Source organism: Monodelphis domestica, chromosome 6 (genome assembly GCF_027887165.1).
Source record: "Monodelphis domestica isolate mMonDom1 chromosome 6, mMonDom1.pri, whole genome shotgun sequence".
Taxonomy (NCBI): Eukaryota; Metazoa; Chordata; class Mammalia; order Didelphimorphia; family Didelphidae; genus Monodelphis; species Monodelphis domestica.
In genome coordinates, this window is record NC_077232.1 from 108638231 (window position 1) to 108656475 (window position 18245).

The 18245-nt window shown below is 37.7% G+C and overlaps 1 protein-coding gene across 4 annotated transcripts in view; it reads right to left on the bottom strand.

The window, feature by feature from the left end:
• CCDC149 (coiled-coil domain containing 149) overlaps positions 1 to 18245 on the bottom strand; it is a 145154-nt gene that overhangs the window by 48502 nt on the left and 78407 nt on the right. For all 4 annotated transcript variants that reach the window (XM_056802474.1, XM_056802476.1, XM_056802477.1 and 1 more), the window contains exon 4: positions 11534 to 11641. In XM_056802474.1, the coding sequence (XP_056658452.1) occupies positions 11534 to 11641 (108 nt within the window). The remainder of the gene's footprint in view (positions 1 to 11533; positions 11642 to 18245) is intronic.

Genomic DNA, 18245 nt, shown 5'->3' on the forward strand with positions numbered 1-18245 from the left:
GGAGAGGGAAGAATTGTTTAATAAATGACTATGATGCTTAACAAAAGGTATCAATGAAACATTTCTTTAAGTGTACTTCAGAAAGTACCAGGAATTTTTATAAGGGCAGAGAAATAAGACAAAAGAAATTTCCTGCCACCTAGAAAGTAAAGTCAATGATTGGGATAAGAAGAAAACTAAATCTTATTTATTGAGTTGTAGAATGGTAAGTAGGGCACTCGATTTGAAGTCAGAATATATGGCTAAAAATCTCAGCTTTTCTATTTACTTCCCATGACCTTGTAAAATTATCATTCTTTCTGAGCATTAGTTTCCTTATATACCTTGTTTCCAAGACCATCAAATAGCAAAGAGAGTTGAAAAATGTATTTCTTTCCCAAAAAAAACAAATCTCTAACATTGCCTGACCCTTAAGGTAACACAATTTTCTGTCTAATCAGTGGGGGCAATTCCTTGAGTAGAGGAGTCAGGGGATGTGATGGATATGGTCAGAAAAGAAGCATCAAATAATAGCTACCAAGCTTCCCCATCTCGACAAGGGGGAAATTAAAGCAGCTTCAGTGAGCTCTAAACAATTGCTTATTGGGCAAAGAGTTCTCTTCATTTTCATGATTTTAAATATATCCTTTTTCTTACTGAAATCTTACTTATACTTTCAACTAATAAGCAAACAAATATGGAGTAAAATCTCAATATAAAACATGAAGATCTGAAATATTTGCATTTTGATTACAAAAAATAACAATAATATAAATTTTTAACCAACTAACAATGCCTCTTCATTTTCATGGAGGCATTTTATTTGCTTCTCTCCATTAGCTGTTTTTTACTGTTTAGTACTGCTGGACTGTGACACCAATGCACAAACAAGTTTGATCCAAACACAGTAAAAGGCAGTGGAGTTTAGGAAATTCGAAACATTGCAATTTGTTTGCTGGAGGTCAAGGCTCTAATCTAAAGCCTGGAGGAAGCTGAGAGCTATTGCCTATTCCACGAAGCCATAGTAAATACATTCAGTGAATTATAAAAATTCTTTATGTAAAGTCACTGCACTGTGTTTTATTATAAGCTTACATGTTTGGGATTTTTAAACATTTCTCTTCCATCTTTTCAAGCCCTAACTTCCTGTAGTTGTTTGTTATTTGGAATTTCCCACTTCCTTGAGCTCCCTTTAATTTGCCAGGATATGTTATTTGTGTGACGGAAGGTTATTTGCTTACTTTAGAAAAAAGATAAAACTCTGGCTTCTCCTAAAGACAGATTTTTTTTTCTTGAAGAGACCTCATTTTAGCAGCTGCAAGCAGCTTCTCTTTAAAATCATCTGGTAGGTTATATACAGCAAATAATCAACACGAGAAAATAGTCAGATAATTTATAAGCTACTGACTAGATAGTGTCCAGTTGAAGTATGAACACACTTCTGATGATATATTGGCTTCATCTAAAATCTATCTATTGATCTGTCTGTCTGTATTTATCTCTTTCTTTTTCTTGCTTTCTTTCTACATTTTTATATTAACTAAGTGCTACAAACACAAATAAGCAATTCTTATCCTCAAAGAGCTTATATTCTAATTGGAGAAGGCAATACTTCCAAGAGAAGGTAGAAAGATAGTGAGGAGGTGGAAATGGCCAGACAGTGCCTAGAGGTCTGGTTCTGGGCAGATCTTGGTATCTTGGGAGGTAGAGTACAAGTTTTTGGTGGGGAGAGACAGTAGAATGATAGCTAGGATGCAAGCTGGTTGGAATGGAGATGGCCAGCATGTGGCTTGGAGATCCCAGAAAGGAAGTACAAAAGCTTAGTCATCAGATGGCTTAATTTTTCAAGACAGATTTAGCAACCTAACATGTTTAGCCCAAAGGATGATTTTTCTAATGATTGTGTTGGTACTATATATAGAGCATTAGCCACCTTATCTAGTATTGACCACTAACCTGTTGTAAAATATTATTCATAGTAAAAGTGTTTTTTGTACATATATGTACACATATGTCAAAGACCTCTGATTTTGATCATGTGGGTACTCCACTCCCTTGAAGGTCACAAACTTCTAGAGATAACTATCATTGAACTTGGCTAGGCTGATCTTCAAGTGAAAAACACGAAATCCATTGCTGAACCCATGTTCAAAATCTGCTCATTTTGCTAGGACCCACCAGGCTTGTCCTCCAAAACCTTCAAAAATATTCAAAAATCTAGTCCTCTACCTCAAAATGAGGCACTAGAGTAGGACTTCAGTAAATTCAGTAAAATAGAGAAACAGAATTTCCACATTAGAAAGACCATCCAGGACAACCCCCCCTTGACCAAGAATCCTCCAACAACATATGATAAGTGGGCATTAGGTACTGGCTTAAAGATCTCAAGTGACAGGGAACTCATCACCTGTTAATGTAGCTCTTCCCATTTTTGGATAAGCTTAATGGTTAGGAAGTTAATCCTTATGTTAAGCCTATATTTGCCTCTCTCAAGATTTCAGTCCCAGTTCTGCCCTCTGAATCCAAATAGAAGAAATCTAACTTCTTCCACAAAGAAGCCCTTCAAATACTTCAATAGCCAATACGTCTCCTTTCAGTCTTTTATTCTCCATTGTTTCCATGGCTCCCAACAAACCTCACAGAGGCAGCTTGGAGAAGGAGATAGAACGTTAGACTTCAAAAACCTGTGTTCAAATATCAGTTCTTCCACTTGCTGCCTTATGACCTTGGCCAACCTCTCTGGTCCTTAGTTTCTTCACTTGTAAAATGAAGAGTTTGAAAGAAATAACCTCCAAGCTTCCTTCCAGCTTTAAAAATACAATCTTATTAATCTGTGATTTTGAAATCCTCCTCTGTATGCTCTCTAGCTTATTCTTATGCCCACAACTGAACAGAGTACTCCAAGCAGGGTTTAACCAGGGTAGAACATAGAAGATGCCTCCTGAGTCCTACACACTCAGATTCTCTTAATTTAGCTGAAGATTGATTGTGCTGCTTTTGGTTTTCATATAACATGGCTTACTCATTTGAAACATGCAATCCATTAAAAAATGAAATTTTTAGTCAATGAGCTAAAATCTAGCCATGGTTCATTTATTGCATACTATAGAAGTTGCTTTACATTCCTTCGTTCCTTCGTTCCTTCGTTCCTTCCTTCTTTCCTTCTTCCCTCTCTCCTTCCTTTCTCAATCCACTGAGCTACCCAGCTGCCCCTGACAGGCTGGACTTTAAATAACAACATGTTACTGTAGTTTCAACTGTGTTTGAAATATGCTTCAATGAACACTTAATTTAGATTCAGACACTTATGTTTGCTTAATGCCAATTAATTATTAAACATGTTTATTGAAGTTTGACATTCATGTAAGGGAGCCATCTTTTATACACTTGTATGGCTGTTAAGCCTCAATAAATATGTTAACAATCATTTGATGTTTAAAGCGCATGTGATATTGGCTATTAAAACTCAAGTTCTGACTACCTGAAATACTTATTTGAAAAGTGAGGGCCAAGTTGGTAACATGAGTGATATAGCTGTTAGCACCTGGACAGCCTCCATAAAACAGGTTAGGCAAAAATCCCATATTGCCAAGTCATGGTTGCTTTCCAGGGTAAGGTGCTGTCCAGATTTGTGGCAGCCCACAACTCAACTTCCCCTGAAGAACAAATGAAAAAAGTGCTTGTTGCATCTGTAACCTACTGAGCAAATATCCAGCTTCTACTTGTGTGTGCGTGAGTGCATGTGTGTGTATGTGCGTGTGTATGTGTGTGTGTGTGTGTGTGTGTGTGCCAATCTTTCTCATAATGACAATCTTACTGGTGGATTGCAGACAATAATGCCTACTTTAAAATGCCTATAAAAAAGGCTTTCTAACCCAGAATTAAGTATCCTCTATATGTGTTAGTTGGTGGGAAAACAAAGATTAAGTAATGCAGTCAGTGCCTGGAGAAGTTTATAATTTATCGGGAGTGGGCAGCCCAACACTTACATTCATGTGGTTCAAAGAATTTCCCTTCCTATGAGACTTCCAGTTAACTACCCAAAGCTCTAGGTATTTAACGGATCAGAATCTTCTCTGAAATAATCATACAAAGGAGAGGTCAAAGTAGGTGAGAGGTTCAAAGAGGGAGGAATAATGTCTACCCATAACTGACCAGAACAGCTTTCATGCAGAAAGGGGCACTGATGCTGGACCTGAGAGATAGAGAAGAGTTTCAATAGATGGAGATGAGCAAGGGACATGTTGGAGATACAAGAGAGAAAATGTGTCAGTACAGAGGCAGGAAGAGCAGAGGACACATGCAGAAAGTGGCTAGTGGACCACTTAGACTGGAAGAGAGCATATGAAAGGGAGGCATATAGAAAATAAAGCTGGAAAGGCAGCCTGCAGATTGTGGAGGGTTGAATGACCCAATTAGAAACCAGAAGAGGTACAGAACAGTCAATAAATACATACACAAAACACAGATCAACCAAAGTCTGGCTTTCTTGTTGCCAACTAGTAGATCAAGACTGTTTCCTAATGTAGAAATCTATGTGGTGACCACGAGGCTCCTGGAAAGCTAGTGTAGCGAAGGACTCTCTTCCAAGCCTCTCATTTGACAAAGTTGCTGATCACTGGTAACAATAAATATTTTGAATGAATCCTAGGTATAATTATAATGATGATGATGATGGCTAGCCTTTTTATATCATTTTAAGTTTTGAAAAGTGCTTTGCATATGTTATCTCATTTACTCACAGCAACCCTAAGAGGTAGGCACTATTACTGTCCCCATTTTATAGATGAGGAAACTGAGACTAGGAGAAGCTAAGTAACTTTCCAGGGTCACACAGCTAACAAATATCTCAAGCAAGATTGGAAATAAGGTCATAGGGACTTAAGACCAAGACTAGTTGTACTTCCAAGCTGCTTGGAGTACTTATGATATTGCATAAAAACATGGTCTAGTGAAAAGGCACTATGAGAAAGTATTTTGATAGGTGTTGGATGCAGGACAAAGTGCAGTGCCCTAGGAAGGAGGATATTTGAATTCCAGTGCTGACACTGTCATTGATACAGTGGGCAAGATGTGGCTTTTTTTGGCCCTCAGTTTCCAAGTCTATCAAATGGCCTGGTCCCAAATAGCTGGTGTGATGATGGAATTAAATAAAAGATGGGAAAGTGCTTCATATAAAGTTGAAAGTGCTATACCAATCACTTTTATTGAGGTCTTATTACTATTAATATAACTATTATTACACCTGCCTTACCTATTTCCCAAAGTAGTTGTGAGGATTTAATGAGATAATGTGTGTGAAAGAATTTGGAGAAAGAGAAAAGACCATACGAATCTGAGGAGTTGTCATTAATAACGAGCACGCAGGTATCTATTTCCTCCTCCCATTCCTGCTCCCTGCAGCACCTGTCTGTGTCTGTTAGAGTGGCACACCTCAAGTGTGCCCAGCCTTGGAAAGCACTTAGGAAACATCCATCTGTGAGGGATGCTGTGCTACACAAATTCCTCATGCCCTACTGTCCATGCCTCTGCCTTCCTCTGTTACTCTTCTCTGGATCTTGCCAGTTTCCTTTTTAAAACGTGTGTCCTGAGATAGGACACAACTGACTTAAAAGGATCAACAATAGCCAGCAGAGAAAAATTCAAATTCTTTGACACTTAGGATATTCCAGTTGGAATTTTAGACAGAAGAACTGGCCACTTAAAATATATCAATGGGATTTTAATTTACATCCACACTATCCTCACCCTATCTCCCATAACTTCTACCCAATGATCCCTTTTCTCCTCTTACCCATTCCCTATGCTCTAACCAAATGTACCATTTTGTTTCATTGAATTACATTCAAATAGTACATGTGGTCCCAAACAAGCTCATAGTTCTCTCAAAACTGTAATTTCTCTATTTCCTTACTTTTAAGTGGGCAATTTGAAAGATGCTTTATTATTTCCTGCATTTTTACTTTCTTAACTGAAAAGTTGGGGCAACATTGTTCAAGAAAAAAACATAAATCATAACTGTTTGAGAATCAACCTTCCTTCAGAAAATAGGATTTTTAAAGAGGGACACAAACGATTACAGAAACAAGGACCACAATGTTAGAGTCAATATTCTCATTTTTTAGGGTGAAGTAAACAAACATATAAGCATTTACAAAATCTTTATACAAATTTCACCTTATGTTCTAGTTTTTCTTTTCTTATACTCTTGTTGGCATATTTGTATGGCTGTACTCCTCAATGGAAGATAAAACAAGATTCACATTCCAAACATGGAATTCTGTCATTAGATTACAATGGAAAGAATACTGACAATTGAGTAAGAAGACCTGGGAATCACAATTGCATAGTCTACTCTTCAAACAACCATAGACAAGTCCCTCAACCTCCTTGGGCTTTATTTTACCCCTCAGTAAATGAGACAATTGAGTTAAAAGGCTTCTGAGATTCCTTCCAGGTTTATATCTATGGTCCTAAAATAAAATACTCAAGAATCACAGTATGTCGTAGCTTGGGATTACATATTGATGTTTGAACAAAGGGACATTTTATTCCTCATAACTATATGCTAAGATTGAATTTATCTTAGTATAATAAAGTATGTCATACTATATTATCATATGTATTATATTATATAGAGTATATAATAGAATAGAATGCTTGAAGATATTTAACTAGTCAGGGCTTTTGGACTGGCTAAATATTTCTCAACTAATTCTGCATTGCCTGTGGTTCATAATCACATGTCTCTAGAGGAAAACAAGCTACATAATATAGGATGGGAAGGGGAAGGTGGTCTTTTCATTGCCTATTTCAGCACTTTGTAATTAATTTATATGGTACCCTAAAGTGACCTCCATTTTCATCAAAGTGTCTCTTTCAGGCTTCATGCAGGCTAGAAAACCTTAATTTCTTTTACAACTAATAGTGGAACTCTTTACAAGGTACTCTTTGAATATAACCCCAGGGCCATTACAAACATTTACAGCTGAGTACTATTTTAACAAACTATATTTTAATTAGTCATTTGTACTCCCATTGGACTCCAGTTATTGGCACATGGTTTTAAGTTAATTAGTTCACTCTCTAAGCCAATCAGAGAACCACACGTCAATAAAGTACCACTCCACTATCACTTTACTGCGCCAACATCTGATAAAATCAGGACACTTAAAGACTGTCAGCTGGTGCAATATAAAACTCATTATTAAATGCAAAACACTATGTTTATGCATTATCACAACAGCTAAATTTAAATTCACAAAAGCTGGCAAAGAAAATCTTGTATGACATTGTCAGAGGCTTAATGCTTACATTTCCTGGCTTTTGCAAACTCGAGATTGGATTATTGGTATTCTGCACCAAAATGCCACAATCTTTAAAGTAAAGAGAAAAACAAAAAAGAAAAAATATGGGATAAACAACTATGAGTTGTCTCTATCAGCACATTAGTTGCCTCTCCTGGTATAGCTTATTAAGTGCACGTTCTGTAAGGGGCGTATTAAATGCATACACAGTTTCAGGAACTCAAAATCAAAGCAGCCAAGCAGAGGAAAAATCAGTGTGAAGATAACAGTGTTAAGAGTGATGAAGAAGTTGGTCTATACCTGTCAGAGCCCAGTTAGTTCCCAATTTCACTGCTTTCTTTATGTTGATAACTAAAGAGAACTCTGTGCCTTCCAATTTATACTTTAGATCAACACATTTAAATCAAAAAAGAAAAATGAAATCTTTCTAATCTTTGGTGGACTACTTGCACAGGTTCCTTCCTATTCCAAGATGGATGTTTATACTACAGTATTCTATCTGGGGCAAAATAATTTTTAGCCTTATTTATTAGAAAATCATATATATGTACATATATATATATATATATATATATATATATATATATATATATATAGTTCCTACTTAGTGATTCTCAAATGAATGCCTGTGACCCTCAGCCTGTGTTATTCCCCTTGTGCCTCCATTCTCCCAAGTTCTGCCTTCTTCTATTTCCCATCTCATCTTTCACTCTTATGACTGGTAGATGAGGAAGTATCAAACAAGTCCTCCTTAGCATATGGGAATTCTATCAAAACTTGTCTCTTCCTTTACCTCAAGCCATCGTTCTCTATGAAGCTTGGTGGATTATGAAGTACCAGACAGGTAACTAGATAATCTGGCCACCATATGCAGGATCATAATACAACTATAAAATACCTATGGACTCCTCTTAGGTTTCTTCTGGAAGTTGAGGCTTCCAGTCTTTCACATAATAGCTCTTTCTTTCTTTCTGAACAATGCCCTTGGCAATTCTCAGAAAGGTTTCCCTGTGGTGATTTGTGGAGGTTACAGTCCACATTTGGCTGAGGAGTCAGCTTTGTGTTTCCTCATTAACCTTTGAAGAGCATAACTTTAAAGGAAGAGGATGGTGACTAACTAGGTTTCTCTTTTAAATGCCTCATACCATGCAATAGGGATGAGAATAAGGGAATGTGGCACTGGTGCTGAACTCCAAATCCTTCTTGGAAGTTGGTCTGAATTGTCGGCAAATGGTGTTCAGTCATGGGCAGACCCCTAAGCCACAAACCCCTATTCTTGTGAGAAGTGCTCATAAGCTAAGGGGGCAACAAATCTTTCAAGAGGCTGTTTGGAGATGCTTTATGGCTTGTAGGGTTACAAGGCTCTAGCTGAACAAATGGAAAAATTAGTCTACCCTAAAATATCCAAGGCAAGTAATTTTCCATCACCTTATTTTTTAAATGTACTTAACATCTAGAATCTGTGCTTCCCAAAATATAGATAAGGGTCGTCAGTTAAAATGGCAATGCTGAGATAAAAATCTGCTGTTTTAACTATCACCCATAAAATAAGGCAGGAGGTCCTTTGGGTTCCAATCAGAGTGAAGAACTATTTCCAACAACATTTTACTTTAGTATGTTTGAGTTTAACTAGCTTGAACCATTCCAAGAGTGGGATCTTTACCCTTTGATCTTTCTAGTTCATCATCAGTAAGTCTGTTCAGCCCTGAGCAACTTCTCAAGGTCCCAGGCTAGCTTCTTTGATTAGTTGGGCTTGCCAACCCATTGGAATTATGGAATTACACAGGCACATGCACCATAAAGAACTGACTGGTCTTACCTCTCCTTCCCCCAAGAAAGTCTTTTCTCCTATTACCTAAGGGACAATAGTTAAATTCAGCAAATCTGACAAGCATAGGTTAAGCATCCAGTAGTGACTGATACCCTGGCTTTTAATCTCAAGGTTAATCCAAACCTTTATTGTTGCTCTGGCTGGACCACCTATCAAAACTGGGCTTCTGCATTCTTGGGGGATGCTGCTGCCCATTATCAAGTGACTAATTTGGTTTGGCCTTATGTGTGTTTTGCAAACCAAGGACTCAAGGGGAGCCTGTGATGCTCACATCACATATAACTTAAAATAAAAACCAGACCTATCATTTTAGATGCAAATGAGAATCAAAAGAATCCTGGGGTCTAATTGTGTTTAGTTTGGGGGAAGAGAAGGCACGAATGGTACATGGGGTCTGCTAAAGATTATAACATTCTCCCTGTACCTTTTGGCAGGTTAATTGCTTCTCAACCCATGAATATGAGTCATGAAATTCCTACCCTGAGGTAAAAAATTTGATAAATGTAGCCAGCAAGTGAAAGGAAGATCTGAAGGGCAAGCAAATGTGAAAAAAAGGTGCTACCTTTTATTATATACACTTCCTCATGACCCCGAAACAAAATCCAACATTCCTTAAATATGGCCACACATATAATTTATGTATTAAATAAACAACCCCCAAATTCTTTAAATATGGCCACACACAAAAGCCCACACCAAACATACCAGAATTAGGAAGGAATGAAAAAATCAGGGGGAAGGAGGGGAGGATGAGGGGAAAAGTGAGGCAGAAAACAATACTCAAAAAAAAGTAGGTTAAGAAGAAAAGAAAATGAAAAAATATAAAAGAAATACTAGTAAATTATGACAGAGGAGTAGAATCATGGCATTAAAATAGATTCAGTTAATATTTTGACCAGAAGTGTTTTTGTTTTGTTTTCTACACATTTTCAAATCTCTGGAAAGCATTGCTTTGTTATTAAGAATCTCTTGTTGTGGGGGCAGCCAGTTGGTTCAGTCGCTTAAGAGCCAGGAGGTCCTGTATTCAAATTTGACCTCAGATACCTCTTAGCTGTATGTCCCTGGGCAAGTCATTTAACCCTCATTATCTAGCCCTAATGGCTCTTCTGCCTTGGAACCAATACCAGCTGATTCTAAGATGGAACGTCAGAATTTTAAAAGAGAAAAAAAATGACTTGTTCTTACTATTAAGCATATAGCTACATTATCACAGTAAATGATTTATTAAAAATGCATCATCTAACATGTCAGAAGCAGTTTGGTCCAGCCTTTTGCCCCTTATTCTATGCGTATGTGTATTAATTTCACAGAAGTCTTGGTTTTGTTTTTGTTTTGCTTAAATGTGAATGCCAGTATTTCCTCATAAATATTTCCTCTCTCGTTCTCTTCCCTGAGTTATAGCATCGGCTTGAGTTCTCATTTTATAGCTAAGCCACAAAGGCATGTTTGATAGTGGGGCTGGGACAAAGACTTGGTAAGAAAGTTAGTATGAAAAAGACTTCCCAACAGAAAGTCCTTTCCCAGATCTAGCCTCTCAAGTCAGGAATGCTACCAGTTTAAAGAATGCCAGTGTAGAGCCTGGACCACTACAACTCGAAGCATTATCTGTTAAGGAATTTGATGTGCATAGGTGAGATCTCCCCCAAAGTTATCTGTCTTTCAGAACATTGGTAAGATTGTCTCATGAACACAAATACCTATGCAAAAAATCTGATGCAAAGGTTGCCTTTGGAATGGATTGGAAATGAAGCATCCTGCCAAAAATGGCCAATATTTGGGGGCTAGTTATACTTCAAGAGCTTCCACGTGCAACCTTTTCTCAATTGTACTTTTGTGTGCACAGCTTTAGCGAGGACTGTGAGTGCACACATTTAGTTTGGAGTTTATGAGTTCATATTTTATAATTAACGTTGCCAACAGGGGAGTTTGATTAATGCCGAGCAGTGGATTTTGAGCAATGCTCCATACAAATTGCCAAATTTAGTAATAAAATAAATTGGTTATGTGAACATAATTAGTAGGATGACTGCTTAAAATTCTAAGCTGAATGTGAATAATTCCGAATCATCTGAGCCACAAATCCATTATTTGTAAAGGGGGAAGGGGACAGAGAGGAGGGACCAACCAAGTACAGCATTTAGGTTTTATTTTGTCCTCTACCACAATGTGGTTCTTCCACCACTAAGTTGAATATAATGAAACCTCTGAACTGGGCTGCGACAATATTTTTGAGCAACACAGAAGGCAAACGGTGGAAAAAAGGGAATGTAATAAAGATAAGAAATGCTAAACTGTGAATTTTCATTGCAAATGTAAAATCTATAAACAAATTTCCAACAAACACAGCATTATACTTTTCAGATGCTCCGAACATAAAACTCCAACCCACAATTATGTGGGGAAGCTTTTACAGTACCTTATTGTCCCCTTGTATTTCTCCAAGTCTCTGCTGAAGTTCTTTAATTTCTTCTCCCAGATGTTTATTTCGGTCCCGAGAATCACTCAATAGTTGTGCGAGATTAGCCTGGAAGTATCAGCGCATTATGAAACACAATTGGAAATAAAGGAGTGAATAAGCTCAAGAATGTATTATTTTTATGACTGTGGGCATGGAAAAACAAGACCATACAAACTCCATTAGAATAAATGCCCACGGAAGGGCCCTGAGGACCAGTGGCCAGGCAAAAAAAAAAGTCACCAGGGTTGAACACAGGAAAGCAAGGTGGGGCTGCAAGACTTTAAAAAAAACACCAAATAAATAATATGGAATAAATGTGAAAATTATATTTATTTAATAAAAGGATTCAATATTATGGGATCTTAAAAGTGGAATTGAGAAGGTGTATACTGAAGACCAGTATTTGGTCCAGGGTATTTAGAAGCCCTAACTCCTCATTGAATGTTATTTTAAATATTATTTATTATTATTAGAAATAATAGGTATTTTCACTATCATTTAATACAGATATGGATCCTCTTTAGTACTGCAGTACATGAAATTTTTGGCCCAATGCTAGTGGCAAGTGTTAGAATTACAAGGATGATAGGATAAAAACCCTTCCAGAATCCAAGGGTTTTTTTTTTATCAGCTCATTCCATAGTTGGTCTCCCAGATGTCTATTTTCCTTCTTCTCACTCCCTCTTTACCCTGTTGCTAGAATAATCTTTCTCAAACATTGGCTTCATTATACCACTCCTGCCTCAAGATCCTACAATAGCTCCCTATTGTTAACAGAGCAAATCTAAATTGTTCAGGCTAGCATTCAAGGCCCCAGGAATCTGTGCTTGTCTCTGTATTGCTGAATGCTTTTAGCAATGATTTGGAGAATGGCTATTTTTACCAATATAACTGGATCATTACTCCTACTCTTTCCCAATGCTAGATGCTCTTTTCATAATACTGCCACATGCTTACAGCTTAATAGTCCCCCTAGGAATGCTAGATAAAAGCTTTAGAGCTAGAAGGGACCTTATAGGTCCAGGAGTTCTTTGCTTGGGGCTCACAGGATATTTGAAATAGATTTCAGGAGGTCCATAAATGTGGAAGGGAAATAAATACATCTTTTAGCTTCACTAATCTCTAACTGAAATTTAGCATTTCCTTCAATTATTTAAAGACATTACTCAATATATATATATACACACACACACAATATATTCGATACAATGTATCAATACATAGTTTAAAAAACTATGATCTAATCCAACATCTGCATTTTTACAGATAAGGACTTTGATGCCCAGAGAAGTTAGAATGATTTGCTCCTGAACTTGATGCCAGAATAATTTGTCTCAAACACTGGCTTCATTATACCACTCTTGCCGTGGTGGCAGAAGCAGGAGGTAAACCCTGGTTTTCTCATCTCAAAATCTAGTGTCCTTTAATGTATTTGCTCATTCTGCTACCCCTGCTTAGAATTTCTGCTTCTTCTCCACCATCCAATATTCAATATTCCCTTCAAGACTCAGCTCAAGGTTCTTCTCTTCCAAGAAGCCTTCTCTGATACTGTATACACTAGACAATTTCCCCTTTTACTAACTGTAACTTGTTTCTGTTCTCTAAGCATTTCCTGTGTGTCTCTAATTTCACTGGCAATAGAAACCTCTCCTTAGCATCCCTTCCCAATGTCTAGTCCTGGGCTGTATTTTTAGTGAGCACTTAAGAAAGTGAGTGAATGAATGGATGATTAGATTGACCAGAGAACCTAAGACAGAATCAAGCCAGGGTTCCACCCTTAGGAAGCTCCATTTCAAAAGCTTTCTCCTGACAAATCCTCATGCCAGACACTAATAATACCACCCTTCTGAGGAGAGAACAAAGGCAAGAGGCCAAGATTGAAACTAATGGTCCTAGGTCTCAGGAGGGACCTGGAATAGTAAGTGACGACATTTAAAGTCTGAATACATAGGGATAATAATGCCTGTGTCCTACCTATTTGTGAAGATTACTAGCTCAATGAACAGAGTTCTATTGAGTTCTTTGGAATACAAGGTATTTTCAAAGGGCAGACAGAAATTGCCATCCAATTTTTATGTATAATATTTTCAATTAACTATTATTAAATAGGATCTCATTTTTCAGTCCCATTTTAGTAGAGGGTTATGATACTAATAACTAAACTCAAATAATTTTGGTGAGTCTCATGAGGTAAAAAAAATGATGGGGGCATGAGGAAGATTAACCCTCATTTTGCAGATAGAAAAATAAGAAGCAAAAGAGACAAAGTGAGCAATGAGCTATTTCCAAAAGTTCCTTCAGATGCTCTGCACTTTGCCTGAAAGACAACTTAGCTAATTATCCTCAACGCAAATTTGACAGTGACAATTAAACTTGGTACTCTGAAGATTTCTACAGTCCCATTAGAACAAGACTGAATGCTTTTGAGGCTTGGCCATCTTTGCTTTCCAGGCTTCTTTTCCTTTCCTGTTGATCAACATTAAAGAAGAAAAAATAAGCATCTCTTCCTCCAAGGCCAATTTGGACTCCCAATGACCTTGACTTGGCCATCAATGGTCCTCATTACCTCTCTCCTAGTCTATTATAAGAGGTTCCTAATTGGACTGTCTCTAATTTCTCTTTGCCCCACATATTTTATACAACTGCCCAAATCATCTTCCTAAAGCAGTTTTGAACATATTGCTCCTATAATCAAAATTCTCCAGCAGCTGCCCATTTTTTTATAGGATAAAATACAAACCATTCAACATAGATTTTGAGGTCTTCCATAAGCTGGCTTTCAACTTTCCTTTCCAATCTTGTATTATTCCCATTTATGGAACTTGTGTTCTGGCTAATCTGCTCTACTAGCTGTCTCTGCTTATTTGCACAGGCCATCCTCATGCCTGGTATGCTTTTTTCCTCATCTGTTTCCATCTTCTTTTAAGGCCCAACTCAAGTACCACCTCTACCAAGACTCTTCCTACCCCACAATCTAGCAGTAATTTCTCTTTCCTGAAATCTGCCTAGAGTACTTTGTCTGGGCCTCTATTTTTGACTTCCCCATTCTCAATCTGGTGTTATATTGATTTATTTACATCTCAATCTCCTCTCTCCCTCCTTCTCTCTTTAAGGATAAGGTCTTAGTTATGTTTTTTTAACTCTTACCTTCCACCTTAGAATCAATACTGTGTATTGGTTCCAAGGCAGAAGAGCAGTAAGGGCTAGGCAATGGGGATTAAGGGACTTGCCCAGGGTCACATAGCTAGGAAGCATCAGAGGCCAGATTTGACTAGGACCTCCCATCTGTAGGTTTGGCTCTCAATGCACTGAGCCACCTTACTTCTTCCTCTTAATTATTTTTTATCTCTGGAACCAGCTACGTTTCCCATATAGAAAGTTTGTTTAAATGATGTCTGTTGAAGAATCAATGGCGGATGGCCATGCACTGATTGGACATTTGTAGTCATACAAATGGGAAAATAAACATTTAATGCTGTAATGTACTATTGTTATAAAGGGTTGGATCATCTACATTCCATCCCTTTGAGCTCTTCCACTATTCATTAGCAGCATCTTATCACCCCCTTGCCAATCTCCCCACCCCAAACTCAATGGAAGTGCTGTTCTTGGGGGAGTGAGAAAATGGAGGAGGTGCAAGCCAGTGTCTGAAATGAGGTTAGGGGATTATTTATCTATGACTTTACTTTAGCCTCATTCCTCCTCTCCTTCCCACTCCTCAGCCCCCTTGAGCACAATTATCAAGAGTCCAGTGTATATGCCTTTCCCCCCAAAGAACTCCCAAACATTTTCTTGACATTATCTCACTGATCCTCATACTATTCCTGTGAGGCAAAGCAGCAGCAAGCATAATCCCTACTTAACAGATGGAGAAACAGGCAAAGAGATGAAGTGATTTACCCAGAGGTGAGACTAGGAACAGAGGCACAATCTGTGACGGCTGGGATCACGCCTGGGATAGGAACATGCTGCAGCAGCCCCTGAGCGAAAGGGATTTGCCACCTGCAACAAGCCTAGAGAATCTCAGCATCACCATCTTGAGGAGATGCTGTAAAATTCACCTTCTTTGCCAGTGCCTTCCCCTAAATCCTAGAAGGAAAGGCATAGAAAGCTGCTTTCATGTTAGACCTTCCCAGTCTTTTACCTTCTAATCAGTGATGTCCAGACCATTGAGGAGACATAACAGAATCTATCATTTCCCCTTACCTAGGTAATTGGAAATAACTTAATTAAACTGTCTGGGTATTTAGATAGAACAGTGATAGAGGCACCAAGTAAATGCATTAACAGATGACTCTGGTGATATATGAAACACAAGTCAAAGTTGGTAGTGAGGTAGAGACCTGGTAATGTAATTGTTGACTATTATCTACTCTGCATGCTTGTTGAAAAGGAATCCATTAAAATAAGTCAGATGACTTCACATGAGCTGCCAAAACAAGGGTCAATTAAAATCACATGGCATATATCTTTTTGTCAAATGATGCCTTCTCTAATGGGAGGAGAGGAGGGAGGGAGCTAACTCTGGGTATGTTAATGTAACTAACAAGTAAATAAATTTAAATTTTAAAAATGGAAGGAAATGAGACATTTACCCAAAAAGAATCACATGGCAATCTGATCAAGAAGTTTCTCAACTCTAAAACTATCCCATGCCCAGGAGGTTGGGGAGGAAGCACTTTCAAGCAGATAAATGTATGATTTTCTAGCCATGTAAAAAGCAATGACTGGAAAAAGCCCTGGATTTGGAGGCAGAGAATCTGGGTTTAAATCCTGGCTATTCTACTTCCTCTTTACTTACTGGATGAGTCTCTCACTGAGCCTCAATCTCCCTATCTATAAAATAAGATAACTGTCCCAGATGACCTGGAAGGTCCCTTCGAGATCAAAGTCTAGTATCCTGTGAATCTCTGAACAACTGACAAGGTCGATTGTTTGTCAAAGTCAAGTCCCTTCCTTTCCACTCCTTCCACCTCCTTGACTCCAAAGCAACAACTGGAAACTGGAAAATAAGTATTCTGATGTGGTGCTTAATTCCTTGACATACACCTCAGGAAACAAACAAACAAAAAAAGTAGCACATTTCAAAGTGCTCAAAATAGAGGAGAAAAGTTCACACAATTCTTTTGACCAAAAATAACAACCATGACTCACACACATCCACTATAATAATCTATCACGCTAACACGCAGTGCCTGCTTATAATTTATCAGCTATGCAGAGCACTTTGTCTCCGTGTTATTGAGAAGGTCTCTGTGACCATCAGTCCAAAATAGCAGCGTTCTGTAAAAGAAATGTCAGACTGGCTACCGCTGGGAAGGATTTCATGGGGAAAGGAGACAAAACCAAGAGATTAATGCCTTCAAATCTCTGGGGGAGTGGGGAGCACAAACAGCACATCAGGAAAAGGTGGGTTGTTTTTTATAGCCTATTTAAAATATTCAGATCGAGGGTCGACATTAAGATTTGACATTTTAGCCCCAATAGGAGTGGAATATTGACAGACAAAAGGAAAGGAAAAAAGAAAATTAAATCAGGAGTTAGGGGAAAGGAAGAATAATAGCCAGCACCTACTATGTGCTAGCCATGGTGTTGAGTGCTTCACAATTATTATTTCACTTGATTCTCATAACAACTCTAGGAGGTAAAGGCTATTATTATTCGCATTTTACAGATGAGAAAACTTAGGCAAACAAGAGGTTAAGCAACTTGCCCAGGATCACACAGTTAGTATCTGGCTGAGGCCAAATTTGAACTCAAGTCTTTTTGTCCCCAGGTCTAATACTCTAGTCATTAGATGCACCATGAAGAGAATCTTGGTGAAAAAATATGGCCTAGGGAAACACACTTCGGAAAAAAAAATAACAATCCTGAGGTATGGTAGAAAGAGCACTGGAAGGGGCAGCTAGGTAGCACCGGCATGAAGTTGGGAAGACCTGGGTTCAAATCTGGTATCAGACACATGCCAGTTGTATGATCTTGGGCAAGTCACTTAATCCTCATTGCATAGCCTTTGCTGCTTTTCTGTCTTAGAACTGATACCAAAACAGAAAGTAACAGTTTATTTTTTAAAAAAGGAAAGAAAAGGCACCAGAATTAGTATCAGGAAAATAACAGTTTCTGATACAGCTTAATTGTACAACCTCTCAATTTTAGTTTCCTTATCAATAAAAGGGGTGAAATGACTCTGCAGTCCTTGCTTATTAAAGTTGTTAGTGAAGATCAAATGAGATTTATGTATAAATACATATATATACAATATATAAGAATCTTAAAATCTATATAATATATCTATAAAAACTTAAAATCAATATGGTATATATATGATATATAAATATTAAAATCTGTATAGTTTATAACTGTATAACATATCTCTGTGAAATTTAAAAACCTGTATAGTATATATCTATATATCTTTGTAAAAATCTTAAAATCTGTATAATATATATCTGTAAAAATCTTAAAATGCTATCTAAATACTATCTATTACTATGGTCTTCCCCCTCAAGATTCTGAGATATCTGAGATATCTGCCATTTTTTGTCATTACAAGATCTCCTTCTCCCAAACAGTCCACAGAATGGAAACTGATGCTCTTGGGAATTTTCTCTTTTCAAGGACCAGATCTATGAATGCTGGCATTGGCTGTGAAGGTATCAACAGGGTAGAA